Below are 16,408 nucleotides of genomic sequence, written 5' to 3' on the forward strand. Positions count from 1 at the left end.
GCAGCAGCTTTACAGTCATTCGCTCACAATGATGAAGACCTGATTAGACCTCCACTTTAGACATTTCAATATTTCATGAACCCGACAGGATTCCTCAGACTGAACGGAAACGCGTGTTTTTTACATTTTAGACTTGAGAAACATTTAAAGAGACCTTCAGGAGCTGGAGTAAGAAAACCTCAAGTGTCCAAAGAACCAGAACCAGGAGTGTTTCCCCTCCTTCATCTTCATCTTCATCTTCATCTTCGATCAACTGTGATTGAAAAGTTGAACTTCCTGAAGTGATGTAAATGTGTGCAGCAGATTTCCATCATGAGCTGTCTGACATGTTTCCCGCCTGCAGGATTCAGAATTCATCCTCTGATCTTCCACCTGTCTAAATGTGCTGGAACCGGTTTTGAATGTCCGGGACGCCAGGAGACACCTTAACATGTTCAAACATACGTGAACAGCCTCCTTGTTTGAGGTAACACAAAGTGTGTTGTCATGAACACGCGCATGTCTCTCTGTGTTGTTAAATGTTGAGTCATGAAACTCACACGGATGTGCAGCTTTCTGTTTTAATCTGTCAGACTGTAGATAAAATAAAAACAACCTCAGCTCAGTTTCATTCAGGACGTTTGAAGCTCTGCGGCCGTTTGAAACCGAGCCGTCGTCACGGAGACGCTCAGCTGTCCTGGTATGCATCTGTTTACTGTCCAGGCTTTTCCTGTGGACCTCTGGGAGACGGAGGGAGTGTGTCCTGACAGCGGAGGAGAGGAGACACGGAGAGGGAGGGAAGGAGGAAGAGGAGGAGGGTGGTTTCTTGGGTGATGGGTGGAGACTGAGCATCAGCGAGGAGGGAGGATCTCAGCTGGAGAAAGAGAGAGAGGAGTGTGTGGTGGATGTAGTTGTCTGCCTGACGGAGGGTGTGTGCTTCAGAACGACGACCAGAGAACGAGACGGAACGACTCCACATGACTGGATTGACGTCGGGAGGACAAGAAACAGAGACGGAGGTAAGGCTTCTCTTTTTCTTTATGTTCGGAGGCTTCTGGGTTACTCACATCCAAACAGGGTGTGTTCCCGAGGAAGAGGGTGGGGGCAGTTAGATGGATGCTGCTGGCTGCTTTACATCATTGAATCCCCTCCTCCCTCTGAAATCACTGAAAAGCTGCTTCTTCACATCCCCCTGATCATACATGTGTGAGAACAGACACCTCTCCTCCTCCTCTTCCTCTTCCTCCTCCTCCAGGACCGGGCAGTGTGATGACGAGGAGCATCTGTTTCAGGAGATGAGATGGGGGGCGGGTGGGGGGCAGGTAAACCGGAGAGGAATCCCGCCAGCTTCCTGTCGCCCTCTGTACGGCAAAGAGGACGGAGTTGGCCACACACGAGCTCCGTGTAGTGGCCGTATCAGGCAGATGGCCGGGAGGGGGGGGGCGTTTTCATGTTGCTGACAGCAGCTCGATTAAAAAAAAAAAAAAAAACAAGAAAACGAACACGGATGTGCTGGGTGATTATTATTTTTTTTTTTTTCTTTCCCGCTCTCAGCTCGGCACACGAAGTGTTTGTCATGTGAAGCTCACGTTAAACATCCAATCAGCTGTTGAGTTACAGTTTAATATACACACTGAGAGGCAGAATTACACAAGAGCTCATTACGTCCACCAGGGACGACTGTCTCTGAAGACGGGTTTGTCTTCAATGAGAGCGTCTGCAGCAATAAACAGGAAGAAGAGTTTACAGAGGGAGGGAGAGGAGAGATGGAAGGAGGGAGGAAGGGATGGGTGAGAGGGAAGGAAAGATGGAAGATAGGAAGGAGGAGAGATGGAAGAGAGGAGGGAGGGATGGATAGAGGAGAGGAAGGATGGAGGAGAGGAGGGAGAGATGGAGGAGAGGAAGGAGGGATGGAGGAGAGGAAGGAAGGAAGGATGGAGGAGAGGAGGGAGAGATGGAGGAGAGGAAGGAGGGATGGAGGAGAAGAGGGAGGGATGGGGGAGAAGAAGGAAGGATGGAGGAGAGGAGGGAGGGATGGAGGAGTGGAAGGAGGGATGGACCAACTGGTTCCTTACAGACATCAGAGGGAAGGTGGCGTGAGTGAGGAAGGGCTGAAGGACTCTGACCTTTGAGCCCGCCGCTCTCATCTGCCTCTAACAGCGTTGGTTCAGTTTTTACGGTCATTAGATCGTAGAACAACCACAGAAGGTCCAGTCTCAGGCCAAAGTCCTGCTTTCTGTGACTCGGGTCTCTCGTGTCTTCTTCACTTAAATCTCTGTCCCTTGAAAAGGACACACGAGATCAGACTCGTCTCAGGTCTCAAGTCTTGTTTGGATGAAATCTGTGACACGCAGAAACACACAGATTCTTCTTCAGCTGCAGTCAAAGTGAGTCACAGTCTGAAACCAGAACCAGAACCCACCCAAGTGTTTGGGATGTCATTAACATTGCAGCTGTGTGATTGGCTGCTTCCTGATTAACTCCAGAGGAAAAGTTTGTTCTGGAGGATTAAACTCCTGCAAATTCCTCTCGGTTCAGATTCAAAGAAGAGAGTGTCATGAAGACAAACAGACGCTGGTGAGACGGTCATACATGACATGTGGGACAGGAAGTGACCATTTAAACCTGCTGTACAGACAGAAGCTGCTCTTTCAACGTCATTTCTCCGCTGTTAACTGTCCCCCTGCTCCTCTGATGGCGAGCATCGTCTCGCCACCTCTAACCGCATTACGTAAAGGTCTGAACCGTGTGAGGAGAAGAAAAGAAGCCGCTCAGCGCTTTTAATCCAACAAAAGAGGATCCTCGCAGGCGTCGGTTGTCTCATTTAATAAACATAATAGAACACATTGGAGCTCCCCAGAGCAGTCGGCCTACTCCCTGCTGCCTCCTTCACTCCCGGGGGAAGCATAATTTCCTGGGCCATTGCCCCCCCACCCCCACCCATCCCCTCTTCCTGGGACACAGATTAACCCCCAACACACACACACACACACACACACCGGAACACACACAGCCTGGGAGGGCAGGATGGGCAGGGCATGCTGGGGGTGGCACAGATGTCCGGGCTAATTGAAATGATCATGGGTGGTGGTGGTCTGACCGAGAAGCAGCGGCACGAGGAGGGAGGAAGAGGAGGAAGAGGAAGAGTTCATGCTCAGTTTATTAGAGGCTTACGCGTCCAGAATAAAGCTTCTCATATCCAGGAAGGAAAATCAGACGCCACAACAGGAACAGAGCTGAAAGACTGAAAGAAACATTTAGGAGACATTCGCACAACAACGAGACGAAAGTCTCCGAAAACGTCTTTTCATCACCGTCGAACACAAACCTGCCGTTAGACGCTGAATTAACGCCAGAAATCTGTCGTTTTCTGCCTGGTTCTGATCCAAAGCGGTTTTGTTGATAGTGTTAATTTGAGCCTGTTTTTTTGTGGATTATTTTAGTTTTTATTAACCGCTGAATAATGGGGGACCAACAGCACCTTCAAGTGCTCCAACAGTTCTTATAACAAAATATAAAACAGCAGATTTAGGAAACATGTCATACCGCAGCGTCGAGCTCATGAACACGTGATGAACCGTCTTTTATAAACGCAGGAAGTCCGACATACAGGAAGTCTTAAAATTCACCAGAAAACCTTGACAACTGTCTGCACTGTTTCTGTTTTGGTGCATCCAGACATTGCTCTGCATGGGTTGCCATGGTAACGACGTAGCTATGCTGGTCTTTCCAAGTGACGTCACTGCTGGTTTCTGCTTTGATCAGAGTCATGAGGTTTTAAACTAACGTTTTTAATGATCAGAAACTTCAACCAACACAATGTTAGGGAACAATAATTCCCCAAAATATCCCGAAAGAAACACAACAGCAGATCCAAACCGTTGAGGTGCATCTATCGTACGAAACTCTGGTCACAGCTGACTTGCTAAATATCAAATATAAAAACATTTTCCTTCAATGTAGGAACATGTTTCAGTTCAGAGTTTGATTCGTGGCTGAGATGTTAACCGACCTGTTTAAAAGAAACTGCCGTTGTAGGAAAGCAGTTTTACAGTCGGAGACACTGAAAAAGGTCTTTGATCACTTTATCACTAACATTTCTGTGTTTCTATCTGTCATGTTTGAGGACAGAGACGTCCTGGGCAGAATATTTAAACTTCTCCACGTGTCCCTGTCTGATCTCCGCGAGTACACTCTCCGTGTGCCGAGCTGCGTCCTTCCTCCCGTTGAAGGTCAGAGGTCGGTGCTCCGTTACGTTCAGTAGTTCGACGTGTGTTCATGAATAACTTGTGTCAGGGGTCGTCGGGGTCGTGTTACGTCTCCTGCGGTCGCGGTGAAAGCGTCTCCGGGAGGATGGAGGACCGTCGCCTCTCTTATTAGCAGCCTTTGGTTGGACGCGTTCTTCTCTGTGCTCGTCTCCTCTCGGTTTACCGCTCGTTGAGTTCTGCAGCTCAGTGTGACCTTCTGGTTTCACCGGGACATCGCAGGGAGCAGCTCTTTGTCCTCTGACACGTGCGGGATGGTACGGTCTCATTGGAGGACCGAACGTCCTGCGCGCATGGTGGGGCTTTTACATCCTGTCCTTCACTGTCTCTGCTAGTTCGGAGTGGTTTGGAGCAGGAAGTGACCATATTTGGACGAGCTGGGGGAGGAGCCAGCGGTGAATCTGACTGATCTGATGGGAAACCTGACGATACTACGTTCCACCCACCGATAGCTGTAACCTGACCGCACCACAGGCCTGTCAATCAAACAGACACGCCCCCAAAAACATATTTTTGGAGCTTATTTTCTAATTAATGACGGATTATTTTCAGATGGACCTCCAGAAAACTAATAAGAACGAGTGACTTTAGCTAACAACACTGAGATAACTGGTGGAGACATTTTATTGACTTTGTATTTGATGAGAGAAGTTGAATGTGAGTCTATGGAGCCGCAGGCTTTTTGGAGCCGACCTCTAGTGGCACTCGGTGGTATTGCAGTTTAAGGCACTTCTGCATCGGTCTCATTTTTCAGACCCGGAAGCTATGAACACTTTTATATACAGACTGTGCTTGTGAGACTTTCCAGGTGTATCATCAGTCCGTACGGACGTCAGGTCTCGGTCCTGGAACGCTCCTTTGTTTTCATGCGTTCCCCTCCACGAGGCTCCAGAGGCCCTGAAACGTCCCCTCGGAGCCGGGCGACTCCCCGCCGTCCCTGCGGACTGGCGCAGGTTAATCAGTCTCCAGGGTCCAGACGGCTGAGCCGGGGACACAGTTTTAATTACCACGCTCTGATATCACACCCGAGGACGAAACACTCGCTGCAGGGCCACCGTGACTTCTCCCTCTGGATGGAGTGGAGAGAAAAAAGGACGGGATAATAAGGTGGGTGTTACAGGAGGGAGAGGAGGAGGAGGAGGGGGAAGAAGAAGAAGAGGAGGAGGAGGAGAAGGAGGAGGTGTGTGGGAGTCCGACAGAGATCGACAGGACAGGAGTTATATTTTCCTCCTCAGATGTTTCCTGTGGCGTCTAATCACCCTTTAATCACTGTGGAGGACCATGAACACAGACCCCCCCCCCTCCCCCCGCAGGAAGGGCTTCAAAAAGAGTCCAAATGGCAGGGGAAGGACGGCTCGGGGGGTCAGACCGATCCGGTTCTGTTCGCAGCAGGACGGCACGGCTGGGGGGGCCTCTGGCCCGTCAATAAACACCTGTCGACCATGGAGGGAAGCAGAAGGCTGCGACACAGGAGAGAAACGGATCATCTCACTTCCCAGGATGCATCTCTTCCCCTCAGGAGTTCAGCTGAAGAAAGACAAGAACAATTAATATATAAAATAAAAAACATCGCGCTGTGAGTTTGAACTCTGCATCTTTCCTCTGATCTGCTGCTCTGCAACACAAATGTGATGACACGCACAGTTCAGGGGGAAATCACATTCAGCAACTTCTTTAAGAGCGGTTCGGATGTTCTGCAGCAGAGAGTCTGCTGATCTAAGATCGGCGAAAAAACAAAGACGGTGACGTTTTCTGCAGCTTCTCGCTGGATTCCATCACCAACGGAACGTCGCACGACGGCTGTAGCTCTCCTCCATCTTTGATCTCGTTGTTTTGGTTGGTGGCCGGCGCTTCCAGAACTTTTTCATCGTATATATCAAACACAGACGTCTTATCGCTCACTCATTAAAACAACGTGATTATGGACAAGAAAAGGACTCCAAACAATTCCCACTAGATCCCGCAACGTTAGAAAACCTTCAACTTTACCGTCATTTGGCTGCAGAACCTCCAAAAACCTGCAGCAAACAGTTAACAGCTCCAGTTGTTCAGAGAAAGATGGCCAGGACCCGAGATGAGTGACAAGCGGGACGTCCCTGCGGTCCAACACGTGCTCCGAAAAAACATCACGAGACGCAGGTCATGTGACACTGACTGTTGGTCGCTGTGTGCGCAGGGAAAGTAAAGTCAACAACGGGGATTAGATGCACAGAAGACGTTCGAGACACATGCAGCTTCATCCTGTTACAACATGAAAGAACCTGCAGAAAGAAGTTAGTCAGACCGAAGACAAAAATAATCTGCTGCTGTTTAACTGTCGGAGAATAAGGAAACATGTAGAGTTACTGCTTTTGTTTCCGTATAGAAGAACTCTTTTGTTGTGAGATTTTAAGTCGCCACTTTGACTTCTGTTAAACTGTGACGTATGTTTTCCCGTCACTTCAGAGAGCCGAGAAAATAATCTACAAATTAATCAGTCATGAAAATAATCCTGTGTGCAGCGTTTGAGAACTTTTTTTGTTCTTTTTTGTTGTTTTGTTTTTGGTAACTTCATTAAATATAATTGCTGACTCTTGAATCATTATTTTAAGACTCTCTGACCTGCTACCATTATAACAGTGTAGATGAAAGTCTCTCCTGCTCTCCTTCATCCGGTCTCTTATCTGAACTCTGAAGCTTCAGCTCCTCTCAGGACTTCGTTCTCTGTCATCAAGGCTTCGTTAATGGCCGCCTCGGCCCTACACTGCTTTAACGTGGCACTCCGCTGTGATTAACGGCGGCTGGAGTTCCCTTCCTCTGCAGATCTGCTCATGCGGGCTAATCGGCCCATTTTTCAGCGGTGCAGCGCTGCAGAGTCACAGATGCATTAAGAATGAAACTGTAGGAGCAGAAGAGGAAGTCAAGTCAGGGTCAGCGCTGACACACAGCAGCTTAAAGGAGTAGTTCCACTTTTAGATATTTCTTTAAAGCTGTACTGTAATTTGTCTCCTGTCTCAGGAGACAGCGTTTCCCTTCTGCAGTTTGTTGTGGTGTTTCTGCAGCTCGTTGTGGTGTTTCTACAGCTTGTTGTGGTGTTTCTGCAGTTTGTTGTGGTGTTTCTGCAGTTTGTTGTGGTGTTTCTGCAGCTTGTTGTGGTGTTTCTGCAGTTTGTTGTGGTGTTTCTGCACTTTGTTGTGGTCTTTATGAGGCTTGTGACTCCCAGTGATCAGAGGACAGAGGAGTAATTTTTTGCAGCTTGTTGTGGTCTTTATGAGGCTTGTGTTTCTGAGGCTTGTTGTGGTGTTTCTCCAGTTTGTTGTGGTGTTTTTTGCAGCTTGTTGTGGTGTTTCTGCAGTTTGTTGTGGTCTTTATGAGGTTTGTGTTTATGAGGCTTGTTGTGGTGTTTCTGCAGTTTGTTGTGGTCTTTATGAGGTTTGTGTTTATGAGGCTTGTTGTGGTGTTTCTGCAGTTTGTTGTGGTGTTTATGAGGCTAGCTGTGGCGTTTATGAGGCTTGTGGTATTTCTGAGGCTTGTTGTGGCGTTTCTGCAGTTTGTTGTGCTTCTGCAGCGTGTGGTGTTTCTGCAGCTTGTTGTGGTGTTTATGAGGCTTGTTGTGGTGTTTCTGCAGTTTGTTGTAGTGTTTCTGCAGTTTGTTGTGGTGTTTCTGCAGTTTGTTGTGCTTCTGCAGCGTGTGGTGTTTCTGCAGTTTGTTGTGGTGTTTATGAGGCTTGTTGTGGTATTCCTGCAGCTTGTTGTGGTGTTTCTGCAGTTTGTTGTGGTGTTTCTGCACCTTATTGTGGTGTTTATGCACCTTGTTGTGGTGTTTATGAGGCTTGTGACTCCCAGTGATCAGAGGACAAAGGAGTAATTTACCTGCATACAGAGCTCTGATTCTCCCTCCTTTTATCTCCTCTTTGTTTGCAGAGAGAGCAGTGGACACAAACTGCTGACTGAAGAGCAGAGAGACAGCGGAGCAGAGAGACAGCGGAGGAGAGAGAAGACGAGGTGAGTGGATGAGAGAGGAAGAAGCAGCACGGCGTGATGAGGAGAGGCAGACAGCTGGAGCAGTCAGAGATGACCTCAGCCTGCAAGCATAAAGGTGACAGAGTTCAGATGCGAGTCCATCTGCCTGTCATGACGTCACTGATATCAGCAGGCCGACACCTCAGGAGACATCTGAGGAGGGATTCTGACGGAAAGCAGGTTTAATGATGCTGAAAACGGGGAACTGTAAAAGCACATAAAACAACGCACTCTGTTTGTTTAAAAACCTCTCGGTCTCCTTTAAGGTTCCAGCCGGTCCAACATCATCTCTCACCCCCCCTATCCTCTCCTTCCCCCACAGATATGAAAATGTCACGGTGGCATTTTCACACACTCCAACGATAATAAGTGACTTCATGGACTCAGTGATGCTCGGCTGGAAGGATGGTTTCCTTCCATATTTATTTATTTATTTCAGCACAGCCACGTCTGCAGAGATCTGAGACCTCTGGTTCCACCATTAGCATGCTAACATGCTACATTACGGTTGTGAACATCGACTGTACATATAAGTGTTCGTAGCTTCCCGGTCTGAAAAATGAGGCCGATGCAGAAGTGCCTTAAGCTGCAATACCACCGAGTGCCACTAAAGGTTGGCTCCAAAAAGCCTCCGGCTCCATAGACTCACATTCAACTTCTCTCATCAAATATAAAGTGAATAAAATGTCTCCACCAGTTATCTCGGTGTTGTTAGCTAAAGTCGCTCCTTCTTATTAGTTTTTTGGAGGTCCATCTGAAAATAATCCGTCATTAAATAGAAAATGAGCTTCAAAGTTGTGTTTTGGGGCCGCGTGTCTGTTTGATTGACAGGCCTGTGGTGCAGTCAGGTTGCAGCTATCAGTTCCACACAAACCAGGCTGTTGTACCTTTGTATTTTATGTAAAAACAGAGGACCTACTTTTCCACAGACATCCCAGAAACCCTAAAGAATGACGTGTCCCTATCAATAGTCTTGACGGCCTGTTTCCACGTCTCCCTCGAGGGTTGAAACGATATCACGACCTCGATGAGAACGACACCAATTTTTTTCAATTTCCGCTGGTGAATTGTTCCTATGTTGAGTCTTTGCCCTGTTTTTATTTTGGTGATCAGGTTTGTGAGCAGATATTTCGACATAATTCTCACGTAAACGCACCAAAAATGTACGTTCAAAAACCATATAACAAATTAAAACACTGGACTGTCTGTTGTGATTTATTACTGATATTCTCCCCGTTACTTCTTCAGTGTCTCTGGTCTTTATAACTAAAACAAATGAATAATTAGCGTGTACTAAGAAGCCTTTAATAAGCAAACAGGACAGCAGACTCTGTGACCGTACAAGGTGCTGCTCTGCTGCTCCTCTAAACCTTCCTGTTTGAGTCCCTGCGAACACTGAGCAGATCATCGGTCCTCCTCAGACTGTTTGTACCAACGTCCCTCTGAGATATTCCAGATGATCGGGTCACAGGAAATGTTTCGGACATTAAAATGTGGGAAATAAACACTTAAAATGTCAATTCAATTCCGATTTAAGAACTAAGTTATGATCACTAACCAAAGAAGAACTGATCTATTAACTGTAATTCTCTTCAATTGACAGGTCTGAGGTTCAGTCAGGTTTCAGCTGTGGGTGGGCGGGGCATAGTGTCAGCTCCACCCTCCTCGCTTCCTCGCACATCGTCCAAATATGGTCAATTCTGGCTCAGATGAAATGCCGACTTGGGAGGGGTAGACGACCATCGGAGACACTTCAAGTCCAATTGAAAACAATTAATGACCCATTAAAATGAACAACTTTAGATGAATCACATTAAATGTTCTGAATATGAGTCAGTCGTAAGAAATAAGCAGGTTAATATCTGCATCAGGAAACTGGTGAAATGAAACGGGTGTGTTATAGTCAGACTCAGCTGATGCTCTTTAACAACCAGTCCACCTGAACACATCATCATCATCATCATCATCATCCAACCTGCTGCAGGTGTCACTCCACAGGACGTTAATATTCACCTCAGAGATCAAGGAGTCCCTCCTCATTGAGTCAGACCGCGGTGCACAGATGGGGGGTGGGGGGGGCACGCACACTGAGGATGACAATATTTCAGAGAGCTTCATCCTTCTGATCCTAGAGGGCAGAGGTTAGAGGGCAGCCGAGGCCATAAAGCTAAAGACACACAGACATGAGGAATGAACAGATGTTTGGATCAACGTGTCGTGTTAGATGTCCGTCTGTCCGGTAGAGTTTCAGAGGTTTGTAGAGCCGAGGAAGAGGAGCGATGAAGATGCTCTCAAATTTCTCCCAACATGCAACAGTTTAAACTCCTGAAGTATTTAAATCCTTTGAAGGACTCGATCCAACGTGAAAAATCAAGAACATTAAAACACGTAAAATCTGCATTTAGTTGTAAATGCCATCGTTTAAATAACATAAAATACATAATAATAACAATAAACTGTATTTATATATCACCTTTTATACAATAAATGCAGCTCAAAGATAAAATGCATAAGAACAGATCAAATTGAAGAAAACACAGAACACATTATTGATATATTAATATACAGTATATCAACTAACATACAGAATAAAGTGTTTTAAAGGTGCAGTTGTGTATTTACATCCTCACTTTCACCTTTGAACCCTTTTGTCTGACAGCAGTAATGTTTCTTATCTATTTTAAATATAGTGCTGGACGAAGCCCCGCCCCCACATTCTCCCCCTCACTGTCCACGGCTGCCTAGCAACAGACCCCATAAATAATATGCGTGTGTGTGTGTGTGTGTGTGTGTGTGTGTGTGTGTGTGTGTGTGTGTGTGTGTGTGTGTGTGTGTGTGTGTGTGTGTGTGTGTGTGTGTGTGTGTGTGTGTGTGTGTGTGTGTGTGATATTAAACAGCCTCCTCTCTGCAGTGTGTTCCAGGGAACTAAATTGTCCTTTAAATGTCTTCCTCCTCTCAGACAGCAGAGCAGCAGAGAACGGACCGATGGCGAGCAACAACACGGCGAGCATCGCACAGGCCAGGAAGCTGGTGGAGCAGCTGAAGATGGAGGCCAACATCGACAGGATAAAGGTGAACAATCCAAAATTCATTTTTCAATCAAATTCAAATTCAGCAAAAACACAAGTCCCCATCGTCCCAGTGTTTCTTAGTCAGAACTGAACCGTCTGCTTATAGGCCGGGTTCCTGGCTTGACCTTTCACCTCAGTCAGTCAGCTGTGAATCACTTGCTCAGAAGCCTTTGGGCTCAAAGGTAACGTAAATCGTGTTTGTCCCCTCTGAGCTCCTGTAGAAAGACGTCAGCTCTGCGATAGACGACCGTCTCCCTGTTTACACGTTAAGAACTCATTCTAAGCTCATGAAAATAAGATTCTTAGTTCCTACTCTAAAGAAAATATATATATCTGCCTATTGATCCCTCTAAATGTGTGTGTGTGTGTGTGTGTGTGTGTGTGTGTGTGTGTGTGTGTGTGTGTGTGTGTGTGTGTGTGTGTGTGTGTGTGTGTGTGTGTGTGTGTGTGTGTGTCTCTCTCTCTCTCTCTGCAGGTGTCTAAAGCAGCAGCAGACCTGATGTCGTACTGTGAAGCTCATGCCAAAGAGGATCCGCTGCTGTCGCCGGTGCCAGCGTCGGAGAACCCGTTCAGGGAGAAGAAGTTCTTCTGCTCCATCCTGTAGAACCGGCGCCGCCCCTCAGCAGCCGGCTCGGTGTTGGACTTTGAACGCGGACGTTCAACATACGTAGAAAATCTTCTAGTGGGGAGGGGGGAGGGGCACAGGCGAGTGTTGCCCCCCTCTCCCTCCCCCCTCCCCCTTTGTCGAACGGTACCGAACGAGTGCAGCCATTAAAACCACAGCATTTAACGTGTAACCATCCGTGGGGGGGTAAAAGGGGGGCTGCTTAGTGACGGAATGTTTAAGGGAGGAAGAGTAGGAGGATGATGAAGATGATGACCACCCAGAGACGTGACTGACAACCGATGTCGTCTGGTTGCGATGTGTACAAACAAAAAAATTGATAAAATGAGAATAAAAAATATTTCGTGGTTCTGTCGGGACCTCCAGGTGTTCTGTTTAATGGTGTGTGGGCGGGTCGAGCTCAGTGGGATGGCGGTCTAAGCTCCGCCTACCGCGAGACTCCACCCGGTTATTGGAATGTTTTTTAAGTTTATTTTGTGTTTCTCTAACTTTACCTAGATATCTTTCTATAACTGTCCGTGATTACTGAAATCTTTTTTTTTTCTTTTTTTTTTTACTCCGACAGGTTAGTGGAAGCTTTTTTAACAGGATGTTTGAAACACTCTGTGGCTATTTACACCTTTACCTTTCACAAACTCAGTCTCTGTGTATCAACATCTATCTGGCAAATGTGATGCAGTTTGTCTCCTTCAGATACCAACCCTCTTTCTACTCTTTGTATAAAATGACTAGCAAGTAAACTGTGCTGTGCTGTGAGATCTCAATGTGTCTGCTCGTGTCATTAACTGAATGCATGAAACAGACCGATGGCCGTCTCTCTTTCCTGTCATGTGGAGACGGTGAAACAGAGCAGCATTAATCTGGGAAAGAATATTAAAACAAGACTGATTCAATACAAACTCTCAAATATAAATAACTCTGGAGCGGAAGCAGGCAAATTAGATGACTAGTTGCAGTAAGGAATCAGATTTATGGACTTAAATACCAAACAGTTTTAATCTTTAGAAATCTTTATTATCAATCTGCATGTTCTGTTTTCATAGCTTCATCACACTCATGGAAATTAAATTTTCCCAACATGCATTGCCGTTTTGCTGCCATCTACAGGTACCCTATATGCTACTACGCACATAAAACATTCTAAGACTATTTGACATTTTAGGTAGGTAGGTAGGTATTTACTTTATTAATTCCCGTGGGGAATTTTTTTTTTCGCTACAGCAGCATACAGAAGCAATAAGATAATAATAGAAATAATAGAATAGAATAATAGAAAAGCAATAAAATAGCAGTAAATAGCAATATAAAATATAAAATGCACAGTTTATACAGTACATTATATATCTATATATATTATATACAAACAAACCAAGAACACAGTCAACATATATATATATATATATTATATACAAACAAACCAAGAAACACAGTCAACAGTGTTATTGTACTGTGATGGATTTTGCCAGAGGTGAGTTATTGTACAGTCTTATTGCAGTGGGCAGGAATGATCTCCTGTATCTGTCCTTGTGACAGCGGAGCTGGAGGAATCTTTTAGAGAAAGTGCTCCGCTGTCCCTGCAGCAGGTGGTGGAGAGGGTGGTCAGGATTATCCAATATGGATAATAGTTTGTTCAGCGTCCTCCTCTCCACCAGCTTTTCCAGGCTGTCCAGTTTGGAGCCGATGATGGAGCCGGCCTTCTTAACCAGTTTGTTAAGTCTGTTGGTGTCTCCGGCTCCAATGGTGCTCCCCCAGCAGACCACAGCGAAGTACAATGCACTGGCCACAACAGACTGGTAGAACATCTCCAACATCTCGCTGCACACATTGAAGGATCGAAGTTTTCTCAAGAAAAAGAGTCGACTCATCACCTTCTTGTAGACAGCATTGATGTTAGTCTTCCAGTTCAGTCTGTTGTCGATGGACACACCCAGGTACTTGTACTCCTCAACCATGTCCACCTCCTCTCCCAGGACTCTCAGCGGTTGTGGAGCCGTTGCCTTCCTCCTGAAGTCGACCACCATCTCTCTGGTCTTGGCCACGTTCAGGAGCAGGTGATTTCTTCCCGCCCACTCCACAAAGTCTTCCACTACTGCCCTGTACTCATCCTCCCGTCCATCCCTCATACATCCTACCACTGCAGATTCATCAGAGAACTTCTGCAGATGGCAGGACTCTGAGTTGTACTGGAAGTCAGTTGTGTATAAGGTGAACAGGAAGGGAGACAGAACAGTTCCCTGAGGAGCTCCAATACCACTGACCACCGTATCAGACAGCACACTGTCCAGACGGACAAACTGTGGTCTGTCTGTCAGGTAGTCATTGATCCAGGAGACGGTGGGCGCGTCCACCCCCACCACCCGCAGCTTCTCACTCAGCAGCAGTGGTTGCATGGTGTTGAATGCACTGAAGAAATCAAAGAAAGTGATTCTCACAGATTCACCGGTTCCATCCAGGTGAGACTGAACTCGTTGCAGCAGGTAGATGATGGCGTCGTCCACTCCCACACGAGGCTGGTATGCAAATTGCAGCGGGTCCAGAGAAGATTTCACCAGCGGCCTGAGGTGGGCCAAGACCAGCCTCTCCAGCACCTTCATCACATGAGATGTGAGGGCAACCGGTCAGTAGTCGTTGAGGCCAGATGGAGTCATCTTCTTGGGGACTGGAACCAGGCAGGACGTCTTCCACAGCACCGGGACCTCCTCCTGCTTCAGGCTCAGGTTGAAGAGGTGTTGTAGGACCTCAGCCAGCTGGACGGCGCAGGTCTTCAGGACCCCGGGGCTGATGCCGTCAGGTCCTGCAGCCTTGCGCTGGTGGATTCTCTCCAGCTGTCTCCTAACCTGGTCAGTCGTCACAGAGAGGGGGGTGAGGGGTGTGTGTGTGTGTGGGGGGGGGGGGGAGGTCGAGGTGTCGATGGAGGAAGAGCCCTTTGAGATTGAGGTCTCTATGCAGTTCACCAGGGGGCGCAGAGGGGGGAGGCAGCAGAGGTGTGAGGTGTGGAGGAGACAGATGAGGGTGGTGAACTAAACCTGTTAAAGAAACAGTTTAGCTCATTGGCCCTCTCCAGGGAGCCCCCTGGTTGTCTCTCTCTCCCCTTGAACCCAGTAATCTCCTTCATACCGGTCCACACCTCCCTCACGTTGTTCTGCTGGAGTTTGGCCTCCAGCTTCCTCCTGTAGGAGTCCTTGCACTCCCTGAGCTTCTCTTTCAGGTCATGCTGAACTCTCCTGAGCTCCTCCCTGTCCCCAGACCTGAAGGCTGCTTTCTTCTAGTTAAGAAGCACCTTCAGGTCACTGGTGATCCACGGCTTATTGTTGGGGAAGCATTTTACAGTCCGGGATGGTACGGTGGAGTGTTCACAGAATTTAATGTATTCTGTGATACAGTCCGTCATGCTGTTGATGTCCTCCCCATGTGGTCCACACAGCACATCCCAGTCCGTGGACTCAAAGCAGTCCTGCAGGGCATCTTTAGCCTCCTGTGTCCACCTCCTCACAGTCCTGGTGGTCACAGGCTGCCTCTGCACCAGGGGGACATACTTGGGAGTCAGCAGGACCAGGTTGTGGTCTGATCTACCAAGGGGGGGAAGGGCAGTAGTACTATATGCATCCATGGCATTAGCATACAGTAGGTCCAGAGTTTTATTGTTCCGTGTGGGGCAGTTCACATACTGGTGCAAAGTTGGCAGTACTTTAGCCAGACTGGTGTGGTTAAAGTCTCCAGTAACTGCCAAAAATGCCCCGGGATGCTTAGTCTGCAGTTTGGACACAGTGGAGTGGATGGTGTCCACTGCTGCTTCTGCGTCAGCTGATGGAGGAACGTACACAGCTATAACAATGGCGGACGTGAACTCCCTCGGCAAGTAATAAGGGCGCATCCCCATGGCTAGCAGTTCAATGTCTGGGCTACAGAAACGTTCCTTCACACACACGTGGTCGGGATTGCACCACCTCTCGTTCACATAGACTGCAATCCCTCCACCTTTCTTCTTGCCGCTCCGAACAACGTCTCTGTCCGCCCGAACAGTCCTGAAGCCAGGTACGGCTGCGCTGTGGCCTACCTATTTTAGAGGTAAAGTAAGAATTATTGGAAGGCTGCATTTGTAAAATTAAGGGCCAGTCCATTTAGATTTAAGAGCAGGTCATTGTTGTGTCTGGGATAAATAAGGTCACTCAAAACAAAACTGGTGCTATTAGTTTATGTTATTGTTGATTTTATTCAGCAAAAAGCCAAAACTACTCCATAATAATATCCAATATATACAATGACATAAAAAAACAGAAGAAAAGCCTACCTACATCCTACACCACGCAGGATGTGAAAAAAAAGCTAACTGTCAGAAGTGGGATTCGAACCCACGCCTCCAGGGGAGACTGCGACCTGAACGCAGCGCCTTAGACCGCTCGGCCATCCTGACTTAAAATTACTATAAGATCATTCTTTATTATCAACTATATCAGACCATTCAC

General features: G+C 47.2%; 1 protein-coding gene and 1 non-coding gene across 6 annotated transcripts; one reads left to right on the forward strand and one right to left on the reverse strand.

The window, feature by feature from the left end:
- Nucleotides 1-837: 837 nt before the first annotated feature.
- On the forward strand, nucleotides 838-12,706 carry LOC138632262 (guanine nucleotide-binding protein G(I)/G(S)/G(O) subunit gamma-2). Of its 5 annotated transcripts, XM_069717696.1 has the most exons (5): nucleotides 908-998; nucleotides 8,148-8,228; nucleotides 10,937-11,015; nucleotides 11,206-11,318; nucleotides 11,793-12,706. In XM_069717696.1, exons 3-5 carry the CDS (start codon nucleotides 11,012-11,014, stop codon nucleotides 11,919-11,921), a joined length of 246 nt encoding a protein of 81 aa, XP_069573797.1. In that variant the 5' UTR covers nucleotides 908-998; nucleotides 8,148-8,228; nucleotides 10,937-11,011; the 3' UTR covers nucleotides 11,922-12,706. The 5 variants fall into 5 exon arrangements, with proteins under 5 accessions (XP_069573800.1, XP_069573797.1, XP_069573798.1 ...); XM_069717697.1 differs by lacking the exon at nucleotides 10,937-11,015; XM_069717698.1 differs by lacking the exon at nucleotides 10,937-11,015 and having other exon boundaries at nucleotides 11,210-11,318.
- A 3,567-nt stretch (nucleotides 12,707-16,273) lies between these two features.
- On the reverse strand, nucleotides 16,274-16,356 carry trnal-cag (transfer RNA leucine (anticodon CAG)). The gene has a single exon. It is a non-coding gene; the product is annotated as a tRNA-Leu (tRNA).
- Nucleotides 16,357-16,408: the final 52 nt, after the last annotated feature.

Source organism: Brachyistius frenatus, unplaced genomic scaffold (genome assembly GCF_029030835.1).
Source record: "Brachyistius frenatus isolate BFR_SWC_R1_liver_20210118 unplaced genomic scaffold, ASM2903083v1 Contig_178, whole genome shotgun sequence".
Lineage (NCBI taxonomy): Eukaryota > Metazoa > Chordata > Actinopteri > Embiotocidae > Brachyistius > Brachyistius frenatus.

Coding starts and splice junctions, on each gene's coding strand:
- LOC138632262 (XM_069717695.1), top strand. CDS start 8,265: ATGAGGAGAGGCAGACAGCTGGAGCAGTCAGAGATGACCTCAGCCTGC. Junction 8,323..11,205: donor CTCAGCCTGCAAGCATAAAG/GTGACAGAGTTC, acceptor TCCTCCTCTCAG/ACAGCAGAGCAGCAGAGAAC. Junction 11,319..11,792: donor CCAACATCGACAGGATAAAG/GTGAACAATCCA, acceptor CTCTCTCTGCAG/GTGTCTAAAGCAGCAGCAGA.